The sequence below is a fragment of the Alligator sinensis genome, unplaced genomic scaffold, assembly GCF_000455745.1.
Source record: "Alligator sinensis unplaced genomic scaffold, ASM45574v1 scaffold1_1, whole genome shotgun sequence".
NCBI lineage: Eukaryota > Metazoa > Chordata > Crocodylia > Alligatoridae > Alligator > Alligator sinensis.
This window is the reverse complement of record NW_005842556.1, coordinates 641,773-664,030: the sequence shown is the minus strand read 5'-3', so window position 1 is coordinate 664,030 and position 22,258 is coordinate 641,773. Positions and strand designations below refer to the sequence as shown.

The 22,258-nt window shown below is 47.4% G+C and overlaps 2 protein-coding genes across 2 annotated transcripts in view; one reads left to right on the top strand and one right to left on the bottom strand.

The window, feature by feature from the left end:
- Positions 1-4,829, bottom strand: part of LOC102369752 (olfactory receptor 1020-like) — a 16,872-nt gene extending 12,043 nt beyond the window's left edge. Inside the window, exon 1 of the mRNA XM_006032212.2 lies at positions 4,706-4,829. The gene's annotated coding sequence lies outside the window, so the exon portion shown is untranslated. The remainder of the gene's footprint in view (positions 1-4,705) is intronic.
- Positions 4,830-17,613: 12,784 nt separating this feature from the next.
- On the top strand, positions 17,614-18,564 carry LOC102376485 (olfactory receptor 1020-like). Its single transcript, XM_006032232.1, has one exon. It carries the CDS (start codon positions 17,614-17,616, stop codon positions 18,562-18,564), a length of 951 nt encoding a protein of 316 aa, XP_006032294.1.
- Positions 18,565-22,258: the final 3,694 nt, after the last annotated feature.

The following is a 22,258-nucleotide window of genomic DNA, read 5'->3' as shown; positions in this document are numbered from 1 at the left end:
ATGTGTGCCCTGCATGCTGTGGCAGCAGAGGCACATAGAGACACTCTGGCCAGGAATCAGAGCATCTCTCCAGAGAACTGGCTTCTGGGTTAGCTTAGCGCATGGTCTGGGACTGTGCCTTGCCTCACTCCTCCCCCCCGCCCCCCAATTATTATTATTTTTTTAAACCTGGATATCCAGGTATCAAATTTTGAGCCCACACTGAAAATATGCAGCATTTTTTCATTTACAGTGCGTCTGTTGCAGTGTCTCAAACTGGTTTGGGATGCTGCAAAAGGCACATGTGTCCTCATCTGGATTTACTCACAGGGTGTATCTACACAAAGATGCTTTACCTTTCAGTAGACTAATCTACTTCACAGTAAAGCATCACTATGTAACTGTGTGCAGCAGCTACTGCGCATTAAAATAGGCTAATGTATGGTTTTCTGCTACTTGTAAATACAGCTAGTAGATTTACTGCACATTAGCTAAAACACAGTAGGGCACGTGCAGACGCTGATCAGGAGCAAATTTGCTCCTGATTCACCATACCAGCAGGAAGCCAGTCTCCTGCCTGGAGATTGTCCCCCCCCAGAGACCCCTGCCAGGCTGAGACTCTCTCAGGCTGGCAGGGGTTCAGGATGGCAAGGATCTCCAGGGTGGGGCAGTCAGTCTGGCAAGGGTGTCTAGGGGGTGTTACGCCTCAGCTCTGTGTTCTTGGGCAACCCTGGCACAGGATGCAGTCTGTCTGACTCACAAAGGACTCCCCCCCCCCCACCTAAATGAAACTGATTAAGATGCAGTGAGAGACGCACCTAAGACCCTCACCAAATAAGGGTGACAAGAGTGAAACAACTGCCCTAGGTCTCATTTACATCCGAGATGGAACCAGATGACCATTCATTTACATGAGAGATGGAGAACAGAAAGCCTGAAGCAGAGACTGCAGTGAATTCTGGGACCAGAGAAGCAGGAGAGCGCTGCATGATGGGGAATCTGTGCTTCCAATGTTAATCAACCCATGTTCACACACACCCAGCTCAGCATTTATCAGACCAGTTCTAATCTGGATTTGCTAAGGACTTTTCCCCCCCAGACACACACACACAGCTCTAAGTTTAATAGGCATCTCGGGCCGTACATTCCCCGGTCCCACTATGGGAGGCCTATTTAAACTTGATTGACTAAAACTCGGTTGCCGGGTTAGGGAATGCTGAGGCAAGAGACCGAGTCAGAGGGGGTATGGGCAACATTTGAACAATGGTTAAGGGTTCATCACAGCATCCAGCCTGCTGGAGCCCTAATCCCAGGTGTTGTCATATCTTTCCCGAGACGACTGGTGGGAGTCCTCTCCACAAAAGGTTATGAGCACCCCAATAATTGTTTTAAGTCTGTTAAAAGACTATAGTAAGATCTGGAAAAGTCATGCTAAGCTGAGGCTTGTGCACAACAAGTAAAAATCCAAAATCCTGATGCTGCAAGCTATCTATTGTTCCTGAAGAAACCATGAGATATCCCATCAGTATATCTGCCACCCATAGGAATCTCAAGCTGGCTCCCAAGTATTTGGGTTACTCCCTAATCTTAAGTGTTTCCTGATTATCAATCAGTTTCCTGAGATGGTCCAAACCAGATAACCCCTTGTCAATAGAAAAGACAATGATTTACACTACTGAGGGTGCTTCGAAGCAGCTAAACTGAGGGTATAAAAATCTGTAAGTGTGTGTGCTGCTAGAGGGAGAAGAGGAAGAGGAAAAGGAAGGAAAAGAAGTAGAAGCAGGAGGAAAGAAGGAGAAGAAGAAAACCCCTGTGCTGACACCATCCCCTGTCGTTCTTGGGACGCTGGAAGAACAGATCATCTCTCCCTTCAAGGACTGTGCTACAGACTGTGCCTGTCAGCTTTGCAGCCTGAGTACCGTGGACTAGGTGAGATCCCAGCGTTCTCTGTCTTCTTTCTAGGCATAAACTTCTGAACCTGAACTGTATCAGTTAAGCTTGAGCTAAGTTTCCCCAAATACTTAGTGAAACCAGGGTAGTATTGTCATTGTTGGTGTTTGTTTTTCTTTTGCATGTCTATTACTACTAGTACTATTATATATTTCATATGCTTAGCAATAAATAACTTTTATAGTCAAACTGGTAGTAATTGGGTATATTTTTCCTTCTCTGCTTCTTTTTCCTCCCGTGCTGTGCAGCAACGCTTCTTTTACCTAAGCTAAAGATCCCTTTAGCTTCCCCTGTGAAGCCCAAATTATTGTGGGGTCTGCTCATCAAGAGGCCAAAGATTGGGACGTGCTGAGTTTGAAACACATAAGGGGATCAGCTTGTACAAGCTGATTGACCCAGTTTGACTCAGACGTGCCCTTATGAACTGAATGCTGGCCCATGAGGGTGTCAGCTGGACACCCAGCCGGATTCAGAGGGATTCTGTTTACCTGTGTGCTTGTGTCTGACTACATTTTATTGTTGCTCTTATGAACTGATTCTTGGCATGTGGGGGTGTCAGCCCCTCCATGCTGATCAGCCCGGCCAGGTCAGGCGTGTCACGTTAATTTGTGTGTGTATGACTGATTTGGTGACTGGAGGAACCCAGCCCCATTGAGATTGAGTCCTGCAAGATAGCTCCACTGGGGGTGAGGGCTTGCAGAAGGGAGAAATACAGCTCCATATAGTAACACAAGCAGCACATTGACAGAATCACCAAGACCCTAGAAACTATCCCTAATAAATGAGCACACCCCAAAGTAATGGGCAAATTTGTTAACAGGGGTCAGGCTCCTTTGGATGCTGTTACAGGAACCTGTAGTGAGCGCGAGAGGGGAGAGAGTTCATGTCACACTTGCTACAGGTCCCTCTCCAAATTTGCTCCTAGGCAGCCCCAACAGCAGGGGGGCACATAGGACATGACTTCCCCAAGTCCTGGCAGTACTCAGTTTCTGATTACCCCCAAGAGCTCAGAGCTGAGCAGCACTGGGACAGTCGGTCTCTGCCACACCCTGTCCTGGCATTTCTCAGCTCCTGGCTCCCTACAGGAGCTGGGAGCAGAGCAGTGTTAGGACTTGGAAACTCTCTGCTTGCCTGCCCAGCCAGGGACTAGGTGGGACCTGTCCTGCTTCTGGGGCAGCCCCCAGCCAGCCCCTGGATGGGTGAGGAAATGCTTTCTGAATCATGGGCTCATGGGTTGCTTCTCCAAAAGCAGAACAACCCCCAGACAGCCAATGGCTGCATAGGGGATCCCTGCTAGACACAGGGCTCATCTCTCTGTACACAGGGCCAGGGAAGCTCTACGGTGGCAACTGTCTCCTGGCCCTGTGCACATCAGGACTCCTCCCAATGTGCGTAGGACCAAGAAAGAGCTGTTACTGCAGTCAGCAGAGCTCTTCTGGCCCTGTGTGCATCAGGCTTGAACCCTCTTCCTAACCCCCTAGCACCCTGGGGGAGCCTGGAGCTCCCCCTGGCTGCTGCAGGAAGGCAGATCAGGGAAGCCCTGTAACAGGTTGCTTTCATTGGGAGCATATTACTCCCAATAAGGGGGAGATGTAGACCTGCTCCACAGAAGGCTTCCTTCACCGTATTTTACTGTGCAGTAAGCCTTTATAGCATTAATAGCACATGTAGCCTTGCCCAGTTTCACTCTCTATGAGGGCAAGAATATGACTGGCAGTTACTTCTTTCTTGTATCACTCAGAAAATCCAGTTAGCCCTAGAATACTCTCCAGGGAAATTTAAAGTATCCACAGATTAATTAGGCCTAATTACACATTACACTTACAAATGTTATATCTATAACATATTAAGCATTAATACAACTTTTAAAAGTTTTCTGAGAAGTCACACCTTAATGCTTTTTACAATCTAAATAGAGATCATAGTAGTACAGTGGAGTCTTGAAACAGATCTGGTGTGAGCCTCAAACTAAGACTGTCCAGAACTGAGTGTGCAAGCAGTACAGCTCATACTAAGTGCTAAGGTAGCTGTAAAAGGTTGCCCTCCCCAGCGCCACCTTCCCTGTTATCCGTGCCTTACGTGAGGCACCCTTGGAGTCCCCCTTTAATGTTCTTGCATCCTGCTCTCTACTTTTCTGCCATGTCTTGATGGAAATTATTATACTGATGTTCTTGTAAGTGGGAGACTGCCTATTGTATTTTGTATGTTGGGGTCTTCCGCCTCCACAGGCCTTGACCCCATCCTTTCTCTAGCTAGGCCTCCCCGTATAAACCCACCAGACAGGGTTTGATTACGAGGCTCTAGCCTTTTCTTTTCTTGTCTTGAGGCTCATGACCCTCCTTTTTGCTCTAACCTGGAGCTCAGCCGTCCTAGCCTAAAGGCCAGGCCACCAGCCCTCCAGTCATCTGGTTACAAGTTCAAGTCTGGGGAACAAACCTGGACCCACACTGTTACAGTCCAAAGAAAAGCAAAAACTGCACCTCAAATGCACCAGACCATACTGGCATTTTAGGATTTAGCCCTCTGGCACTGGGGTCTGTATACCCCAAATACTGTGCCTTATCTGGGGCTGGGGTTAGTACACCCCAAAATCCTGCACCCACACTGGTGCTGGGTCCCTATGCTGCAGTGGGGTCCCAATGAGGCCTCCTACTTCCCCAATAACATCATCCAAAACACCAGTGTTACTCAATTACAAAAAATATGAACAGTCCTGTTCATAGGCTATAACCGGCACCAAGACAATATGAATAAAGAAGGCAGCATGCTAGCTTACAATTTCTCAGGGGATCATGCTTCTGCTCTCCTACCATTTGCTACAATCCTTTTCCTGTGGGTTACTGCCGCTTCTCCGGGAGTCCTCAGTAGTTCCCCCTCCTGCAGCCACTGGACTGCTCTCCAAGTCTCTCCAGGGAACCCTGGGACTCACTCTTTGGATGCACTCCTTCCCCTTTGGCTACTGGCCCCTACTGCCAGCCAGCTCAGGGTTTTTTATAGTCCTGGCCTGCCCACTTCTGGTCAGCTGACTATCAGGCCAGGCCCAGTTTTTAACTCCTTCCCCCCTTACCATAGTTTCATAGTTTCATAGTTTGGAGGGTCAGAAGGGACCTTGACAGATCATCAAGTCTGACCCCCTGTCATGGCAGGAAAGAGCACTGGGGTCAAATGGCCCCAGCAAGGTGTTCACACACTGCCCAGAAAGTTCTGGCTTTAAAAGGGCTGACCTGCCTCCTGGTAAAAGCGCTAGGGTGTTCTAGCGCTAGGTTGCTACTTTACAGTAGCATAGTAAACGATGGCTACAGAGATGCTTCTCACTGGAAAAGGTCTAACTTTACTATGTTACCATGACACTCAGCCCTGAGATTGCATTGGAGCTGGTTCAAGGCTTCAACATGTCATGGGGACTGGGAGTGACAACTACACGGCACTGGAGCAAGTACCAGTCCCTGCTCCACATGGGAGATAGTTCAAAGATCCCATGTGATTTGGTGTGTATGTGTGTGTGTGGTGGTGGGCATTGGATTGGCTCTTGTGCTGTGTTGGTGTCATTCCCAGCTTTCTCACAGTATTGAAGCCTTGATGTAGCTCCTGTGAAGTTTGGGGGCTGGATGCCAGTGTTGCTCCAAGTCTCACACTGTACCACAGTTTTCAACCATGGGGATAATATGATGCAGGTCTGCTCTTGTCTTGCTGGCACATGGAAATAAGTGGGCTTAGCAAGATCAACCAGAATTCCCTTTATATTGTATGAGGAGTTTTCAACAATTTCAAGGTCTGTTCAGGGTCCAAATTACACTTTGATTCTTGGGAGCATCTGCCAAAAAAATTGGACTACCCATCATGATGCCCTGACAAAATCAGAGACCTCCCAGGTTATCATTTCCAAATCTTATAAGGGGGGATCTTATCTCTGGGGGGGGCTTACCCCCCAACTCCCCCACCCCATTCAAATCTTAGGTGTGTTCTTCTTTCTATGAAATGTTATCTGCACACCTGTCAATGTTTGAACAGGAAATTTAGGAGTCACACACATGTTATGTGTTAACTTTGAAAACAATCTCAAGTTTTCTCCTTTCATAATTCCTCAGAACTTGTTTTTGCACAAAACTGATTCTGCCTTGAGGCCATGAAGGATAGGGCTACAGATCCAATGCTGGAGGGCCTCACTGAGTCACTGGCATGCCCAGCTGCCACCCCAACACCTGGCATGCTGACTACAAGTGCCAGAAGGACCTGTTAAGTAACCACTAAGAACTGTTTTTCTAGTTTCTGCTGCTAAGGACATCCAGGTCTTGGAACTCCTAAAGAGACTGGTAAGGGGCTCAAAGAAAGTCCAGGATCCAGCCTTCCAGACCAACATGTCCCTCTGGTGCACCATGGAGGCAGGCTTATGCTTCCTGGGCAGGGTGGCTACCATTGCAGAGTCTTGCAAGTCTTTCCTGGTTAGGGGAACTACTATTGCAGAGGAGTATGTCCATGCCATGACAGTGAGGCAAAAGTACCTGTAGTCACCTACCCTCCCCTACCCAAGCAGAGGAAATGGCACCAGACACATGCTAGCATGAGCTACCATCGAGACTGGCCACCTCCTGCCCATCGTCCTCATCCTGGCTAGCAGTTGCCCCCAGCTGATCAGTGGGAATATGGGGAGACTGGCCAGGTGCCCTGGGTTCACGCCTCTCCATATTACAGTTCCCCTGGCCAGTCAGATCCTTGTACCCCGCATTCCCGCAGCATGGCTGGATGCCAAGCAGGAAGTGGAGGTGTGAGGGATAGGTCCACTGAACAACCTATCAGAGGTGGCCCTTGCCTTGCCAGGGTGACAGAACATGTCACTACCCTCTCAGGTTCCTGCACCAGTGCAGCAGGAGGGCAGTGCCACAAAAATATGCCTGGGTTTTGATAAGGAGATGAAATGATGGACCCAGGGCCCCCAGCCAAGGGCCGAACAGTGAAGTCAGAGCTGCCCTTGGAGATGCCTTTATATATCTCATTGGAGACATTCAGTTTAGACTGTGGGGTGGGATGGGGATGTCTGTATTCCATAGCACTACCAGGGTGGCCCCTGCCTCCCCCAACACCAGACAGCGGACAGATCTGTAGACAAGAGACTTGGTTGGACACCAAAACACTCCACATTTAATGCAGTTTTAACCGCATTAAGAGTTGTAAGATTAGCAGACCTGCTTGTGATGAGGCCTGCATCTTCAGATGCTGATCTCATGTTTACCTGAGGAAATAAAGTTTGCACAGTAATGCACTTTCTTCCTTCACCTGTACTTCCTCAACTTGAGCTGTTCACAACACTGACTCACCTAGCAAGCAGCCTGTGCCTCAGTTCCCCTTCCCACCAGCCTTTGGAAACTCCAAAAACATGACCACATGCTTCAGTCTCCCTCTCCAAGCCTACCCTCATGAACTCCCAACTCAGAACCCCATATATCAACCTCCCAACCCCAGGTCCCATCCCAATCCTACACATCAAGGGGTGTCAAGCCCAACAGTTAGAATGAAAGGCATTTACAAATATGTTCTGTAGAAAGATATAACAGAACATTAAAGATCCATCATGGCAAATTAAGAGTTCACAGTCACTCAGAGTTTCCCCTCACTTCTTCCCACTTGGCAGAATGTTGTCCCAGAAGTGTCTTCATCAGTGACTTGGATGAGGGCGTGGAGAGCACCCTGTCCAAGTTCACAGATGATACCAAATTATGGAGCAAAGTTAACACACCAAAGAGTAGGGAATGGATCCACATGGATCTGGACAGGGTGGAAAAATGGCAGAATGAAATAGGATGCAGTTCAACAAAGACAAGTGCAAAGTGCTGCACCTGGGCAAAAAGAACCACCAACACAGTTACAGGGTGGGGGATGACCTTCTCAGCAGCACAGCGGCAGAAAGGGATCTTGGAGTCACAGTTGACTCCAAGATGAACATGAGTCATTAATGTGATGAAGTGATCAACAAGGCTAACCACACTTTATCATGCATTAGCAGATGCATGACAAACAGGTCCAGGGAGTTGATGCTTCCCCTCTTTGTGGCAATGGTCAGGCCACAGTTGGAGTACTGCATCCAGTTTTGGGAACTGCACTTCAAGAGGGATGCAGACAATCTTGAAAGTGTTCAGAAGAGGGCCACTGGTATGGTCAGAGGCCTGCAGGAAAGGCCTTACAAGGAGAGACTGAGGGACTTAGATCTCTTCAGGCTTCACAAGAGAAGGCTAAGAGGAAATCTTTTGACTGCCTATAAATTAATCAGGGGAGGGAAGCAGGGAATAGGAGATGCTTTATTTACTAGGACATCCCCTGGAGTAACTAGGAACATTGGCCACAAATTGATGGAGAGCAGATTTAGGTTGGACACTAGAAAGATCTTCCTCATGGTAATTGTTGCCAGAATCTGGAATGGGCTTCCAAAGTAGATGGTGCTCTCCCCTACCTTGGGGGTCTTCAAGAAGAGACTGGACAAGCAACTAGCTGCAATTGTCTGACCACAGCACTCTTTACGGCCCAGAGCAGGGGATTGGACTTGATGACCTACTGAGGTCCCTTCCAACCCTAACATCTATGAAACTATGAAGTAGTCTACTTGTTCAGAATGGCTTGATAGTGGTTCTGTCTAGGATGTTTGACTTGGAGTGCCCCTTCAGGACAGAAGCTATGCATTTACCAGTGCAGTCTCCAGGTTGCCTCTTGAAACTGGCCCCTGCACCATGCATTGAATACTCATCAAGTAGGGAAACAGCAGTGGGAATTACTTTTCCCTATTAGGAACTGTGCATGTGCTGGAATCAAAGATTCTGTTCTTCTGGGGTAGCAACCATCTCTCTAACCATGCAAAAACTTGATTTTGTAGTCTGTACTGGAGCACTGATTAGCACATATACTACCCACACAAAGGTTCTGTTAAGGCACTAATCAAAATAGGCCTCGCTTGAGCAGTGAGTGACCTATAAACTGCTACGGGCAGTTCTAGTGTTTTGAAAAGAAGGGTGCACATGGTGAGGTGCAACATCACATATAACAACACTTTTTTTCCAGGTAAAAAGAAACTAGAAGCTTGGCTAATCTGCTAGGATTCAGGAACTATATTATGCAATTTAAGATGGATGCAAATACTACACTAACTTTTTTGGAAATTGCTAAAAACAGTTTGCAAGCCTTTGAAATAGTGGTACTTTACTAGGAGAACCTAAGAAACAGCAGAATTGCAGAAGAAATGATAGCTTGATTTGTGGAACATCAAGACCATTAAAAAGAAGGTCATTAATATCTGTAGAATAAAGAGTTTCAAAGGGATGAGGCAGATTTTAATGACCTATGAAGTCAATTGACTCCCTTACTGCTACCTGCCTAAAAATGATGCTGATACTGCCAAGCAGTTAGTTTTAAACTTTGGTGCAGGAATCAAATGCACCACTTCCCCTCCCCCCTAACATGCCCCTACTTAGATACACCCCTGCATACAGCTTACACAAGTTTAATCAGAATACACATTCACAATGTGAAATGAGATAACAAAATGCTGCAAGATGTGCAGTACTGCCAAGAAGGGGAGGCAGGTGAATCAAGCACAGAATAGTGTAGTACTTTCATGAGAAAGAAAAGAAATGTACATATTAGGGAGAATGAGAAGTACAGCACAGCCTGAGATACAAAAGGCCTGTAATATGAAGTTTATTTTAGTCACCATTGTTTGCTTAGTAATGTGACTTGATCTGTAGAAAAGAGGAGCTGGGACCTTGATCCTTTGTATTGGTGTGCGATGGTGGGAGAGTGTAGTTTTTGCTAATATCTGTCTCAGGCAAGAATGGGCTAATTGGAGGGAGACCACTAATGTGTTGTAGACAGTAAACCTCTGAGTTTTTGTCACTGAATAAGCCTGCAGACTTTCTGTGTATGCTGTGATTTTCATAAGGAGACACAGATGAAAAGAATCCAGTAGGGGTGTGCGACGCTTCGGTTCATGATTCAATTTGGAGAAGATTTGGCTCGATTCGGAGGCCAAATCACTGAATCTGAATTGAATTGGGAGGAAAACAAAACAAAACAAAGCATCTGAATCAATCTGGAAATGAGTAAGAGATTTCGAAGGCAGTCTTTCAGAGGAACAGAAACTGAGAAGAGGAGGGGAAGCAGTGGAGGGGATGACTGATATCTCTACCGGGCCAGTGACTGTGATCTTTCCCTGAGACCCCTTCCAATCAAAGTGATCTGTGGGAGGGATGTAGAAACAGCATATAAGACGTTGTCTCCAGGCTTTCTGTGCCTCTTGTGAGCTGTTTCTGTCTGAGCAACAACATCTGAAAAGTATTGGAGTGGCTTGGCTTCCTACCTAGTCAGTCTCCTGCAACTTTCTGTTCTTGGAAAGGATTGGCTATAGCTTACTAACAAGAATCCCTCTACTTATCCCTATCCAATCCATTTATTTCTATTCATATTTGGTCTTGGTTTTTTTTTTTTTTCCCAACACTTTTTCAAAAGAAAGCTGTTTTCCCTGGCAGTGTGATCCATCATTGTGCAGGGAAGCACATACATTACACACATTCACAGACACACATCATAGTAGAAGAAGTCGGATATTATTAAAACACAGGAGAATTCAGACAGTCATAGAAGAAGAAGAAGAAGAAGAAGAGATTATTTTAGGTACACACACAATGATAAACACAACACAGAAGAAGTCAGACAGTCATACATCAGAGAAGAAGAAGACATATATTATTAGGAGTTACACACACCGACACATTTTCCAGCACAGGAAAGATTAATATGAAGTGTGCTGCAAAGGCAGGTGCCAGGTCTTCTGGCAGGGAAGGGAGAAGGGCTAGAGGGAGCAGGAGGAGACCTAGAGCTGCAAATCCCACCCCACCCCCCCCCACCACATCCTCTTTCCGGGCAGACATGAGTTTTGCTGCCAGTGGAAGCAAGGAGGTGGGAGCAGTAACTGTCCCTACACCTGCACCACCTCCCCTAACTCCAGAAATAGGCACCAACAGCAGAATGACAATATCCTTCAACCCAATTTCATCTCCCAGCATGAGCCTCCTACTGCCAGAGGAGGAGCTGGATCTAGCTAAAGAAATTCTGAGGACTGAGGTGGAATCTCCAAACCCCTCAAACCCCTCAAAGGCCCAGGTCTCCTTGTCAGGAAGGTGCCTCAGAGGAGGTTGTGGAGTCAAATGGTTCAGCTGAGTTAGCTCCTCCTGTTGTTGTGTGTCTGCCTGCTGAGGAGGGGGATAAAGTGAGATCCCCACCCTCAACCCAGAAGCGGGGGAGTAGTATAGTCTGGGATCATTTTGATGTGGCAGATGATCCCAAGTATGCTATCTGCCACCACTTCCAAAGGCAGATCAGCCGGGGTAAGAAGGTGAAACACTGAACCACCAAGGCGATGCTGCTGAATTTGAGGAAGCAGCACCTCCTTGCCCTGCTTCCTCTTCAGCCTGGCACCAGTGGGCGTGTGTCCAAAGGGAAGTCTGCCACTTACTCCAAAGCACCACCCCCCCCACCCCACCAAAGCAGAGGCAGGCCACCCTGGGGAAGTGGGGAAAAGCTGCAGACAAAGCGGGGAGGGGGAGGGGGGGGAGCGTGTTGCAAGGGCAAGCAAGGTCTTCCAGAGCATTTGGGAGATGCTTGCTCTGGATGGCCAGCCTTTCTCCTTAGTTGAGTGGACAGGGTTCAGGTGACTCATGGCACTCATGGCCCCATCCTACCAAGTGCTGACATGCACCACCTTTAGCAGGACAATGGTGCCCTCCCTATATGAGGCATGTAGGGAGTACTTGAGGGAGGAGCAGCACAAGGCAGGACCACAGGTAGCCTTGCACTTTACCTCTGACATCTGAAGCAGCCAGGGTGAAGATAATGCCTACCTCTCTCTCACAGGGCACCAGTGTGATCAGTCAGGTCATCAGTGGACTCTCCTTCAAGCCAAGGTGATGGATGAGTCCCACACATCAAGGGACATCATGGTGGCCATGAACTGCCTGGTGCAGGGGTGGTGTGTTGGGCAGGGTGAGCTCACCCATGGGATGGCCTTGCTCAGGGAGATTGGGATCAGTGGTCCCCTTAACAGAACTGAGTAGGATACCATTTCCCAGATCTTGGTGGTCCTTGAGCCCTTCCTTGAGGCCACCAAGACCCTTAGCACTGGCAACGTCCTCCTTAGCCAGGTGATCCCCATAGTGAGGGAACTTGAGTACCAAATGGAGAGCTTCCAGGGGATCAATGTTCCTGGCTGGGGCAGGCTGCTGTCACCAGACATGCAGGCACTGGTGAGGCAGATGAAGGAGGGCATCAGGAAATGGCTGGATCCCTTGCAGTCCATTACTATCCTCATGCTGGCGGGCACTTGTGACTGAAGGGTGAAGGGGAGCATGTGCACCTACAAACCACTTTTCACACCCAGGCCTATGAACTTCACTTCATCAGCCTCCTAGATACAGAAACTTATGGACACAATATAGACATTGGACACATGGCACACTACAACCTGCCAGACATCGGACTCCCCAGGTGTCTTTCCATATTTACTTGTTACATCCCCCTTCCCCCCTACCCCAGCCTGTCTCTTTCACCCTCCGACGCCTCCATTTCCATTTTCACTGACTGGCTTTCTTGCCTGCATTGCATGCCAGCCTCTGGCTTCTTTACTATTCCTTCCATCCAGGAACAGCATGCACATACCTGAACTCCAGGTGGTTCCTCAGCCTGATGAAGGGTTTTTCAGCCCAAAAGCTTGCTAAGATATATTTCTCTAACTATTCAGTTGGTCTACTAAACGATACCAGATTGACCCAAAGGACCTTGTCTGCCAGTGCCATGTCCTTAGATCAACACCACTAGTACCTGTCCCCAGTCAGGTGATCAGAAGGACACAGGGCGCTGAGTACATCTAAGCCCCAGGGATGAGGGTGGCAGGGAGAGTTGTCTGGCAGCTGCTGGAGAAAAAGCTCCTGCAGGCAAGGAAAGAAAGGCTCTAGTCTGTGACAGTTTGGCTGCCTGAGATGCTGCTGGCACTACTGTGCTGCAGTGCACTGCTTACCTGTTATGATTTAAAATGGTGGACTGAACAGAGGCTGAAGGGGAGGAGGTTGCCTCATTGGGGCACACTACCATGTCATGTAGAGGCCCCAGCACCAGTGAGGGCATGCCTTAACACACACACAGTCACCCATGTCACAAGTTTTGCTTGTCAGCAGCCTGAGGTGCAGTTTCCCAGAAACCCCTGCATGTATGTCCTTGAAAGCTGGCAGTCATCATGGCCTCAACAGGGGCTAGTATGCCTGCAGTTTTCACCCTGCTGTGCCTTAAAACATACATGTGACAAGAGTTTTCCTTTCAAGTATTTGAGGTGCAGTTTCCCAGAAACCCTTGCACCTATCTCCTTGAAGCTTGGCAGATTTGGTGCACTCAGAAGCAGCTACCATTCCAGCAATTTGTTTCTGAATCAGCCCCGAAATGACAAAGCTGTAGGTATTTCAGTGATTCCCCATTATAGTCTATGGTTGAATCTCGGAATACCTCCGAATCAGTACCGAATCTTCTGAAGCTGATTCAGCTGAATTGATTTGGGACAGTGATCCAAATCTCCAGATAAAATCACTGTCCTCTGAATCAGCTGAATCTGAATCGAAGTTAGGGCGGCTAGGATCTGGAACCAACTTCCAAGGGAGGTGGTGCTGGCTCCTACCCTGGGGGTCTTTAAGAAGAGGCTTGATGCCTACCTGGCTGGGGTCATATGAGCCCAGCCCTCCTCCTGCCCAGGCAGGGGGTTGGACTTGAAGATCTACAAGGTCCCTTCCGACCCTACTTCTATGATTCTATGATTCTATGAATACTTCCCTATTCGCACAGGCCTAGAATCCAGTCAGACGCACAGCTGAGACACAATAGCTTATACACTTCCTCCTGGTCTCTGATATCTCCCTTTCCTAGCTGCCCAGTTGGCCATCCTCAGGAAAATGGGTGGAAAGGTGCCTGAGCAATGCCTGCCCAGTTTGTTGACTGAAGCACTTTGTTAGGAAATGCAAGATACAATTTCTCATCTTCAGTTTCTAAGGTTTGTGGGGAATATTAGAACTCAGGCTCCCTATTCCTCCGGGGAAATCGGAACAAGGACCTTTAACTTTTACAATTTAAAAGTCTCCAAAAACATGGAAGTTCACAGTTTTTCATTATGTTAACTTAGGGTAATGTGTATCAAAATAGAACTTAGTTAGGCCCCTAGTTAGGCATACACTTCATTCCATTCCTCAGTTACCATAAAGACAAGAATGAGGAAGGCACGTGCCCCTGTGTACTCTGTGACTCAGGACGCACATTCCCAGAAGATTAGGGTCTAAAGCCTGCAAGTCAGGATTCTGGCTCACCAACAATTCCAGGACTTAGCCAACCTTATGCATGCCTGACACTTCTATTTCCCTGTGCAGCTGCCCAGCCAGGCCAGTTATATAGGCAAAAATCATGAGCCCATAAGTCTGCAAAAAATTAAGAAAATATCTTCCCAAGCTGTGATCTCCCACATTCATTTAAACTTTTAACAACCACAGCCTACACTTGAGGAGGGGATTCCAGGATCATGTCACAGAAAAAAGATGGAGTGCATTATTTGGCCTTAATTTGTCCCTTGTTATATCACTGATGAGTGAAAGGAGAAACAGCTCCCAAGGTACTTCCAACCCATAATGTATCTCTGTGACTTTCTTGATACGGTTGGCTTGAATATGTGTGCACCTTTCTAGCCTGGAGCTTGATCTGATCCTTCTAACAAAGGTGTCACTAAAGTAGAACTTTGCAGAAGTCAACTCAGTTATGTAAGACCAGAATGGAAACCTACCCTTATACTTTGCACATGTTGGAGCTGGACAGTTTGGGATACTTTTGAGCAGGACACTTCTCTGTCAGTGCCAGTCCCTTTCTCTGCATGTGTTTGCCAATATTTCTTCCAGCTGATGCCATTTAGATACCTGCAGTTTCATAGCGACTTCCTTAGCTTCTGCATGCATATAATTCCCTTGGCTCCCACTAATGAACAGGGAATAAAGAACCCCTGGTGTGATGTTCCCGGAGTCTTCGACGATCTATAGAAACTCTTGCATCATCCAGAGTTATCAACATCAGACTCAAAGGGAAAACTCAGTATTCTCAGCACTACATGGGTAGGCCACATGCTTGCAACCTTTGAGACAGAAAGTGATGGGCAAACAGATTCTTTGGCCTATTTGGAAACAGAGCCAAACCCAGAGGTAATTTTGGAGAGTGGGTATCAGTCTACTAATTGCACTTGTATCTGCCAATGAGTGATGCACTCTGAATAAGTGTAATATAATGCTAAGCACAGGGTCTTGCAAAGCATTGTTGATTAAAACTTGTTTAAAGGAATTCTTTGATTCATATCTCACCACACTTGCTTTTGTTTCCTGGACAGATCATCTCCAGTAAGGTAAGAATTAGTTGTGTGTGTGTGTGTGTGTGTGTGTGTGTGTGCGCGCGCTGATGTACGTGTAAGGTTGAGTGAGAGACAAACAATTCAATTGCTAACACAAGGGAAACAGATTATAGGAAGGATTAAAACTGTTTCATGATATGTATTTTTTTAGACTAGAACTTTGATCTTCTAGTACATTTGTAAACTGGGGGCAATAGGTCTTAAAGGGATGGACATAAGGGAATTCATATTAGAACAGGGCATCTGATTCTTCTCTTACATAATCCATTGCTGTGATTGAGTTTAAAGATGATGAAGCAATTTAAGAAGGAAATAATGACCAAAGTGTCCAAAGTACACATCTTACACACCCCCACTGGATTTGTTCCACAAAGCCAGAAGAACTTGGCATTGAATTTCAGGAATCAGCACAGGTTCTGCCTTGTGAGGAAAAAAAGATTCTACCTCTGAGGTGTGTGCTTGACAAAGAATAATGTAAAAAACAAATCCATTCAGCAGTGAAAGAATTTAATGTTATAAAATCTTGGAGTTTCTTAATAACAGTATTAGTTTTCACCAAATAATAAATAAAAAAATGGCAAGCTCATGAGCCTCAGACAAAGAAAGACTTTTTTATCCTTTCCTTTCCTTTCCTTAATATCCAGTTCATAATCTAGGCCAAGGAGCTACTGGTTTTAAATCAGAATACTGGTTAATTTGGGTTTGTTTATGGATGTTGAATACACTATGGAATACTATAGGTGTCATCATCACTTTATTATGTAATGAATTTTGCATTAAAATGCCCCATTAAACATGGAGGTCCAGAATTATGCATCCTATTAGTTCAGAGTAAAGTATGGTATATAAAAATAGAGCTTATCCAGGGATACAATTGTGCATAAACTTTATTCTGTGCCTCAGTCACTTGCCCCTCTGTGCTCTGTGCCTTACGACTTACCTTACCAGGAGACTAGTGTCTTCACTCATACCTTAAGGATCAGTGACTCTACTTTGTAATACATTAAAGTGAATTCAGGACAATTCTTAAAACAGCGAAGTTTTGAACAAGCACTGACTTTACTTTTCAAACTTGGAACTACTGTTTCACCATCCTAAAAAGCACTTTATATCCAGAGGGTTTTCTTTTATTCAAGAAAACAATTTAAAATATGGCATAAAATTTGAGGGGTTTTTTTTATGTGTTTGTGTTTGGTCTTTACCATGTTAACTATGTTCTGAACTTTATTTATTTGGAGGTAGGAACATCTATCATAGGCCAGTAGTGCAGGTTCAGAGAATGGAGGGATGGAGAGGGACGTGGACAGTACTTTTGCTCTTGTTCAGGTCACTACTGTCACTAGGGGTGAGCAAGAAAGGGACTGCTGCCTAGCAACAGCAGTAAATTGTATGCTGGGAGATGAGACTCTGTTGAGTGCACATTGCCCCCTGGCCCCTCCACCCGTACCCCTGCAATCCGCTCAGTGTCAAAATTCCTAGCTATGCCTCTGGTGAAGTCATTAGAGCACTTTGCTTCGAAGCAAGAAATTCAGCTTCAACTTTTTCACCCCCACCCCCTACTCCCTCACCGCTCGTGTGCACCGTAGGTTACAAGGGGCTAGAACCTGTATCTTCTATTCTCTTGAGCAGGCCTCTCAGCACTAGATTGCTGGGCTAAACAGTTTGGGATGGGGAAGCTGTCTTTCATTGAATTTTCTACAGATGCCTGGGCAGGAGGATTCCATTTTGGCACAGGTGAAATAATACCAGAAATTGTGTCTATGTATCAAAAGCCATGGTTCTATACCTATGCATTTGGCATTGAGATACGTGAAGTGGGATGCGATTTAGCCTTAAATACAAACTTAGATTTAAAAGAAAATACAACTGTTTGCTATATGGCTTCCTGGGTGGGAATACACTTGAGATGAGGGAGGAATTATAATGGGTTCTTTAAAAAATATATTGGATTGGGTTAAAATCATAAGACTAACTATGAGAAGGAATTATGGGCAAATACAAAAAAAAACCCAAAACCCACAACCCAAAGAAGCCTCTAATTTTTAACAATTAGAAAGTTTTCCTTTTTTCTTCCTGAATGGAAAATAAATGCAATATATTTAATCGTAACTGTAATTATTAAAATAGTTATCAGCATTAAATAATGAAGGAAACAGAAACCCCATCTTTCTCCATTTTAGCTGAAGGCTTCTTTCTTATCTCAACAGTAATTGTCCAGGGAAGAAATGGTCACAGAAGGTAACCACACCCTGCAAGAGTTCATTCTCTTGGGGCTCACGGAGAATGCAGACATACAGGCCACCCTCTTTGTGGTGTTTTTACTCATATACCTTATCACCCTGGTGGGGAACCTTGGAACCATGGCTTTGGTCAGAGTCAGTCCTCAACTACACAAACCCATGTACTTCTTCCTCAGCCACTTCTCACTTGTTGATGCCTTTTACTCCACAACTATTACGCCCAACATGCTGGTAGCTTTGTTCTCAGACAGCAAAGCCATTTCTTTTGCTGGATGTATGGTACAGTGCTACATTTTTGTTGTTTTGGGGCTTGTTGAGTGTTACCTTCTGGCTGTCATGGCCTATGACCGTTATGTAGCTATCTGTAACCCACTGCTTTATGTGGTAATCATGTCTAAGAGAATCTGTATTCGGCTGGTCTTAGCTTGCTACCTCATTGGTTTTCTTAGTGCAGGTATGTACACGGGTTGTATTTTTGGAGGTTCCCTCTGTGGGTCCAACATAATCAATCATTTCTACTGTGATATCACCCCACTGTTGAAGCTTTCCTGTTCTTGCAGTTATAACAATAGGATGGTGGTCTTTGCCTTGAGTAGTGTAGGTGGTGCAGTGACTGTAATGATAATTTTGATCTCCTACTTCTACATCCTGTCCACCATCCTGAGGATGCACACTGCACAGAGCAGATCCAAAGCCTTCAACACATGTGGATCCCATTTGTCTATTGTTTCCTTATTCTATGGGACCGGTTTCTTTATGTACCTACAGCCAAGTTCCAGCCACAATGGACAAGACAAAGTGGCCTCTGTATTTTACACTGTGGTGACCCCCATGCTGAACCCCCTGATTTACAGCCTGAGAAACAAGGAGGTGAAGGGTGCTTTGGACAAATTGTGGAAAATGTTTCCTTTGTCTTCATTGAAGAAATTTGGATAAACCACTCAAATGACTTGGCTACTCTCTGCTGTCTAACAATCAGGATTCACTGCAATATTCAGGCTTGGCTTTCACCAGTGCATGTAAGTTCTGCCATAGGCATAAAACAAAGGCATTCAGAAACTATGATTATCATCAGCAACATTAGTACTCTAATGTACAACCCATACAGTTTTCCTATAGACCCATATTTAGAGAGGTACTCTCTCTTCTACGGATCTGCAGTAAGGAGAAGGATTACCGTGGTTCTGGTTCTGTTCCCATGACAAATATCATATATCCAAATTTTCAATGTAAATATGTTGGTTCAACTTAGATGGAGTTAACAGACTAAGTACAGCTTTGTCAAATATGTTCAGTTGGGAAAAAAAACCCAAAATGTTGGGTTCTAAATAAAAATGGTTGTGAACAATGGTGCCCTTTTATGCAAAATGTTTAAAGATTAAGTGGTCCACTATTCACATGAGAAATAACAGTTCAATTGCCATTTCTTCCTGTGGAATTTGAACTCACATCTAAAAAGAAACTACCCAAAAATGTGGATATGATACAGTCCAAGTAGGGGAAAGTTGGAAGTCCTGTTAGAATCTCCTGCCTGCAAGTGATTATCATAGAATCATAGAAAATTAGGTTTGGGAGGGACCTCAGGAGGTCATTTAGCCCAAGAGTTAGCTACATTTTTCAACAGTGCCAAAAATACAACAAAGTCTACTTGTAAGTTGTTGGTGTGCCAGGCAAACAAAATTGGAGGGTGTGGGAGGTTACTTGGGTGGATGCACTGCTTATTATTACAGTTAATAATCATGAGTGTGTTGGGTTTTTTTTTACAGCAAATCCTGAATTTTCAAAATGAGTAAAACTAACCATGTGGTGACAATAAATAAAATTTCACATAGTACAAACACAAACAGCAACAAAAATGGAATTTGTATATTTCTTTGTTCTGTAATCTTTTTCCTTTGTTAAGTGTATTGGGATGTAACTTTGATGTGCAGGCAGCACCACGTTCTGCAGAGCCCTGGCCTCACTCATTGCCCATGGTGGATGTATGAGTGGCTCTGGGTGGATGGATGGTCACTCCTTCCATCAGGAAGGCAAGCCTAATGGCCCGCAGAAGCCAGCCCGTGGTGAGGACGGAGCTCAGTGCCAGCAGGGCAGCCAGGGCTTCGGGTGACAGCCAGTCCAATTGAGTAGGGTCCAGGCGGTGCCCCAGGCAGGTGGTGTGCTCCTCGATGAGAGCAGCGACAAGGCTGGCAGAGGCCAGGCTCAGCACCACATGCTGCAGGGCTAGGTTGTAGACCAGGGGCTCCCGAAGCAGTTGTGGGAACCGCAGGTGCCTGGCCTGGGGACAGAGATGGAAGGCAGCCCGCCAGGCCCGCACCATGCTGCAGTAGAACGGGGGAAGAACTGCCCCATTCAGAAAGGTGAGGTCTAGCAGAAACAGCTCCTGGTCAAAGCCGAGGCCCCCCACTCACTGCAGGAATTGGCACACCAGCTGCCACCATGGAAGGTTGGTCCTCAGCATACAGGAGCCACCGGAGGGCCAGTTTTGCCGCAAGCCCTCCAGGACAGCTGTCCACTTCACTAGGTCTCTGCAGACATTGGTATTTAGCGAGGCAATTGTTGTAACTGCCATGAGCAGGACAATAGAGAGGAAGGATAGGCAGGGGACAGGCAGGAGAGAAGGTGACAGATCCGGGCAAAAACCACAGAGACAGGGGAAGGCCTATCATTGCCCATCTCTATTCCATGGGCCTGCCTCAGCCCCACACCTCCCTCAGCCAGGTCACCAGCTTCTCAAGCCAGAAGGCATATTGATGCATGCCCAGGTCCCGGCGCATGAGCCTTGATGCATCACTAGTGGCGTGGACAAACTGCGTGGGGTCCGGGCACCATTGCTGGATATTCCCTGCCACATTCCTCTGGCCCTTGGTCTGGTCTAAGAGGTTGAGGAGGCCTCCATAGCTGGGGGTCACTCAGGGGGGTTTCTCCAGAAGGAGCTGGATGTTGCCGACCGAGCACTGGTGGGGCTGGAGGGTGAGACCAGTGAAAGTGCCCTCAATGGCCAGGCTTCCTAGTAGGCCCCCCTCAGTATCTGAGTTGAGGACCATCTCTGGGAGATTGATCCCGATCCATTTTGGGGGGCAAATGTCATCCCGCTCCCGGGGCCACTTGCAGCGCTCAGAGGGCAGGCACTCCATGTCCTCCTCATTGGCCTTGGCAGGGAGGGGAGCGGGCAGGGCAGTGGCAGGACCCTCTGCTGTCTCCTGTGCCTGATGCTGGGAAGGCAGGCACTCTCCCCCTGCCTTGCCACTCACTAGCCCCATGAGCTGGGATGGGTGAAGTATTGCCAGATGTTACTTGGACAACCTCAGTCATGGCCTGAGGTGCCGGGGTTTCTGGTGGGGCAGGCAGGGTGGCTACATTTTCCCTGGTGCTGCCTGAGACAGGCCCCAAAGGGGCAGGAGCTCCTTTAGAAGCTCCTTTTTGCCTCTTGCTCTTAGCTTTTTTGGGAGCAGTGGCACCTCCCCCATAGTGGGTGGGCCAGGCTGCTTGGTGTTCATCACCTCCAAGTCCACCACCTCAGCTGAGGCAGGGGTGAAGGGAGGTGGAGGGAAGATCTCAGTTGCTCCACCTGACGGGGCCGCAGTGCCTGAGATGCTAACCACCCTGGATGGAACTGGGACAGGGAGAGACAGGGAGGACTCCCCAGCCCCTCCACTGGGTGAGGCATCAGCCATGACAGGGGTGGGAGAAACCTGGGAGGATGTCTGGGTGGCATGCCAATGCCAGAGGGGTCGATCCCCCCGTATGGAGCAGGGGTGGAGAGGGGCTTGGCAGATCCCCCAACCCCACCCTTTGATGAGGGTCCCACACCAGAGGTGGATGCACCATCCTCCTTTGCGGGTGCAGCAGCTGGTGCCCTGGAAGACTCCCCTAATGGGCACTGGGCAGCTAGGTGGGAGCTGTTGCCACAGGGGCAGCATGAATTCCCACCCTGGGAGAAATACACCACATAGGACCTCCCTTCTAACACAAAGGTCATGGCGAGAGGCAGTTTCTGGGTGCCACCTGTGAGGAGCATGAACGCCTGCATCTGAAAGGTCAGCCTGCACCAGGGGCTGGTGAGGACACCATTGTGCACAAGCTGTTTGGTGAAGTCCCAGTCTGACAGGTGTGGGGGGATGTTGGAGTCCACCACCAACACTGCCAGGGTCTCCAGGGGCGTAACCAAGTGGTGGACCCCTAAGATTTCCAGCCCCACCTCACACACCTCCCTCACCAGGTTGGGAGAGCTCAAAGATACAAAGGGCACTTAGTTTACCCGGGAGGTGTACCGGACACTCCTGCTTCCCAGCAGGTCCACCAGAGCTCCGGCACAGTCCTCCACCCTGACGTGGAGAGGGGCGTGCACCTGTAGGCCATGGCTGAGGGGAAGGTCCTCAGAGACATCCCCATTCCAAGTGCCCTGGCTGCTGTCAGCCATCCCAGGCAGGAGAGGTTTAACTCTTCCACAGGAGCGGGGGGAAAAAGCACCTCAGACTGAGGCTGGGGACTGGGAGGGGGCGAAAACAGCCCCAAAATCGGCCTTAGCGGGGGCAGAGCAACCCTGCAGGAGCTGAAGGCAAGCCTTAAGGCCAGAGGAGATGGCAGAGACCAAGGCAAGGGTCTCTGGAGGAGGAAGACAGCAGGA

Coding starts and splice junctions, on each gene's coding strand:
- LOC102376485 (XM_006032232.1), top strand. CDS start 17,614: ATGGTCACAGAAGGTAACCACACCCTGCAAGAGTTCATTCTCTTGGGG.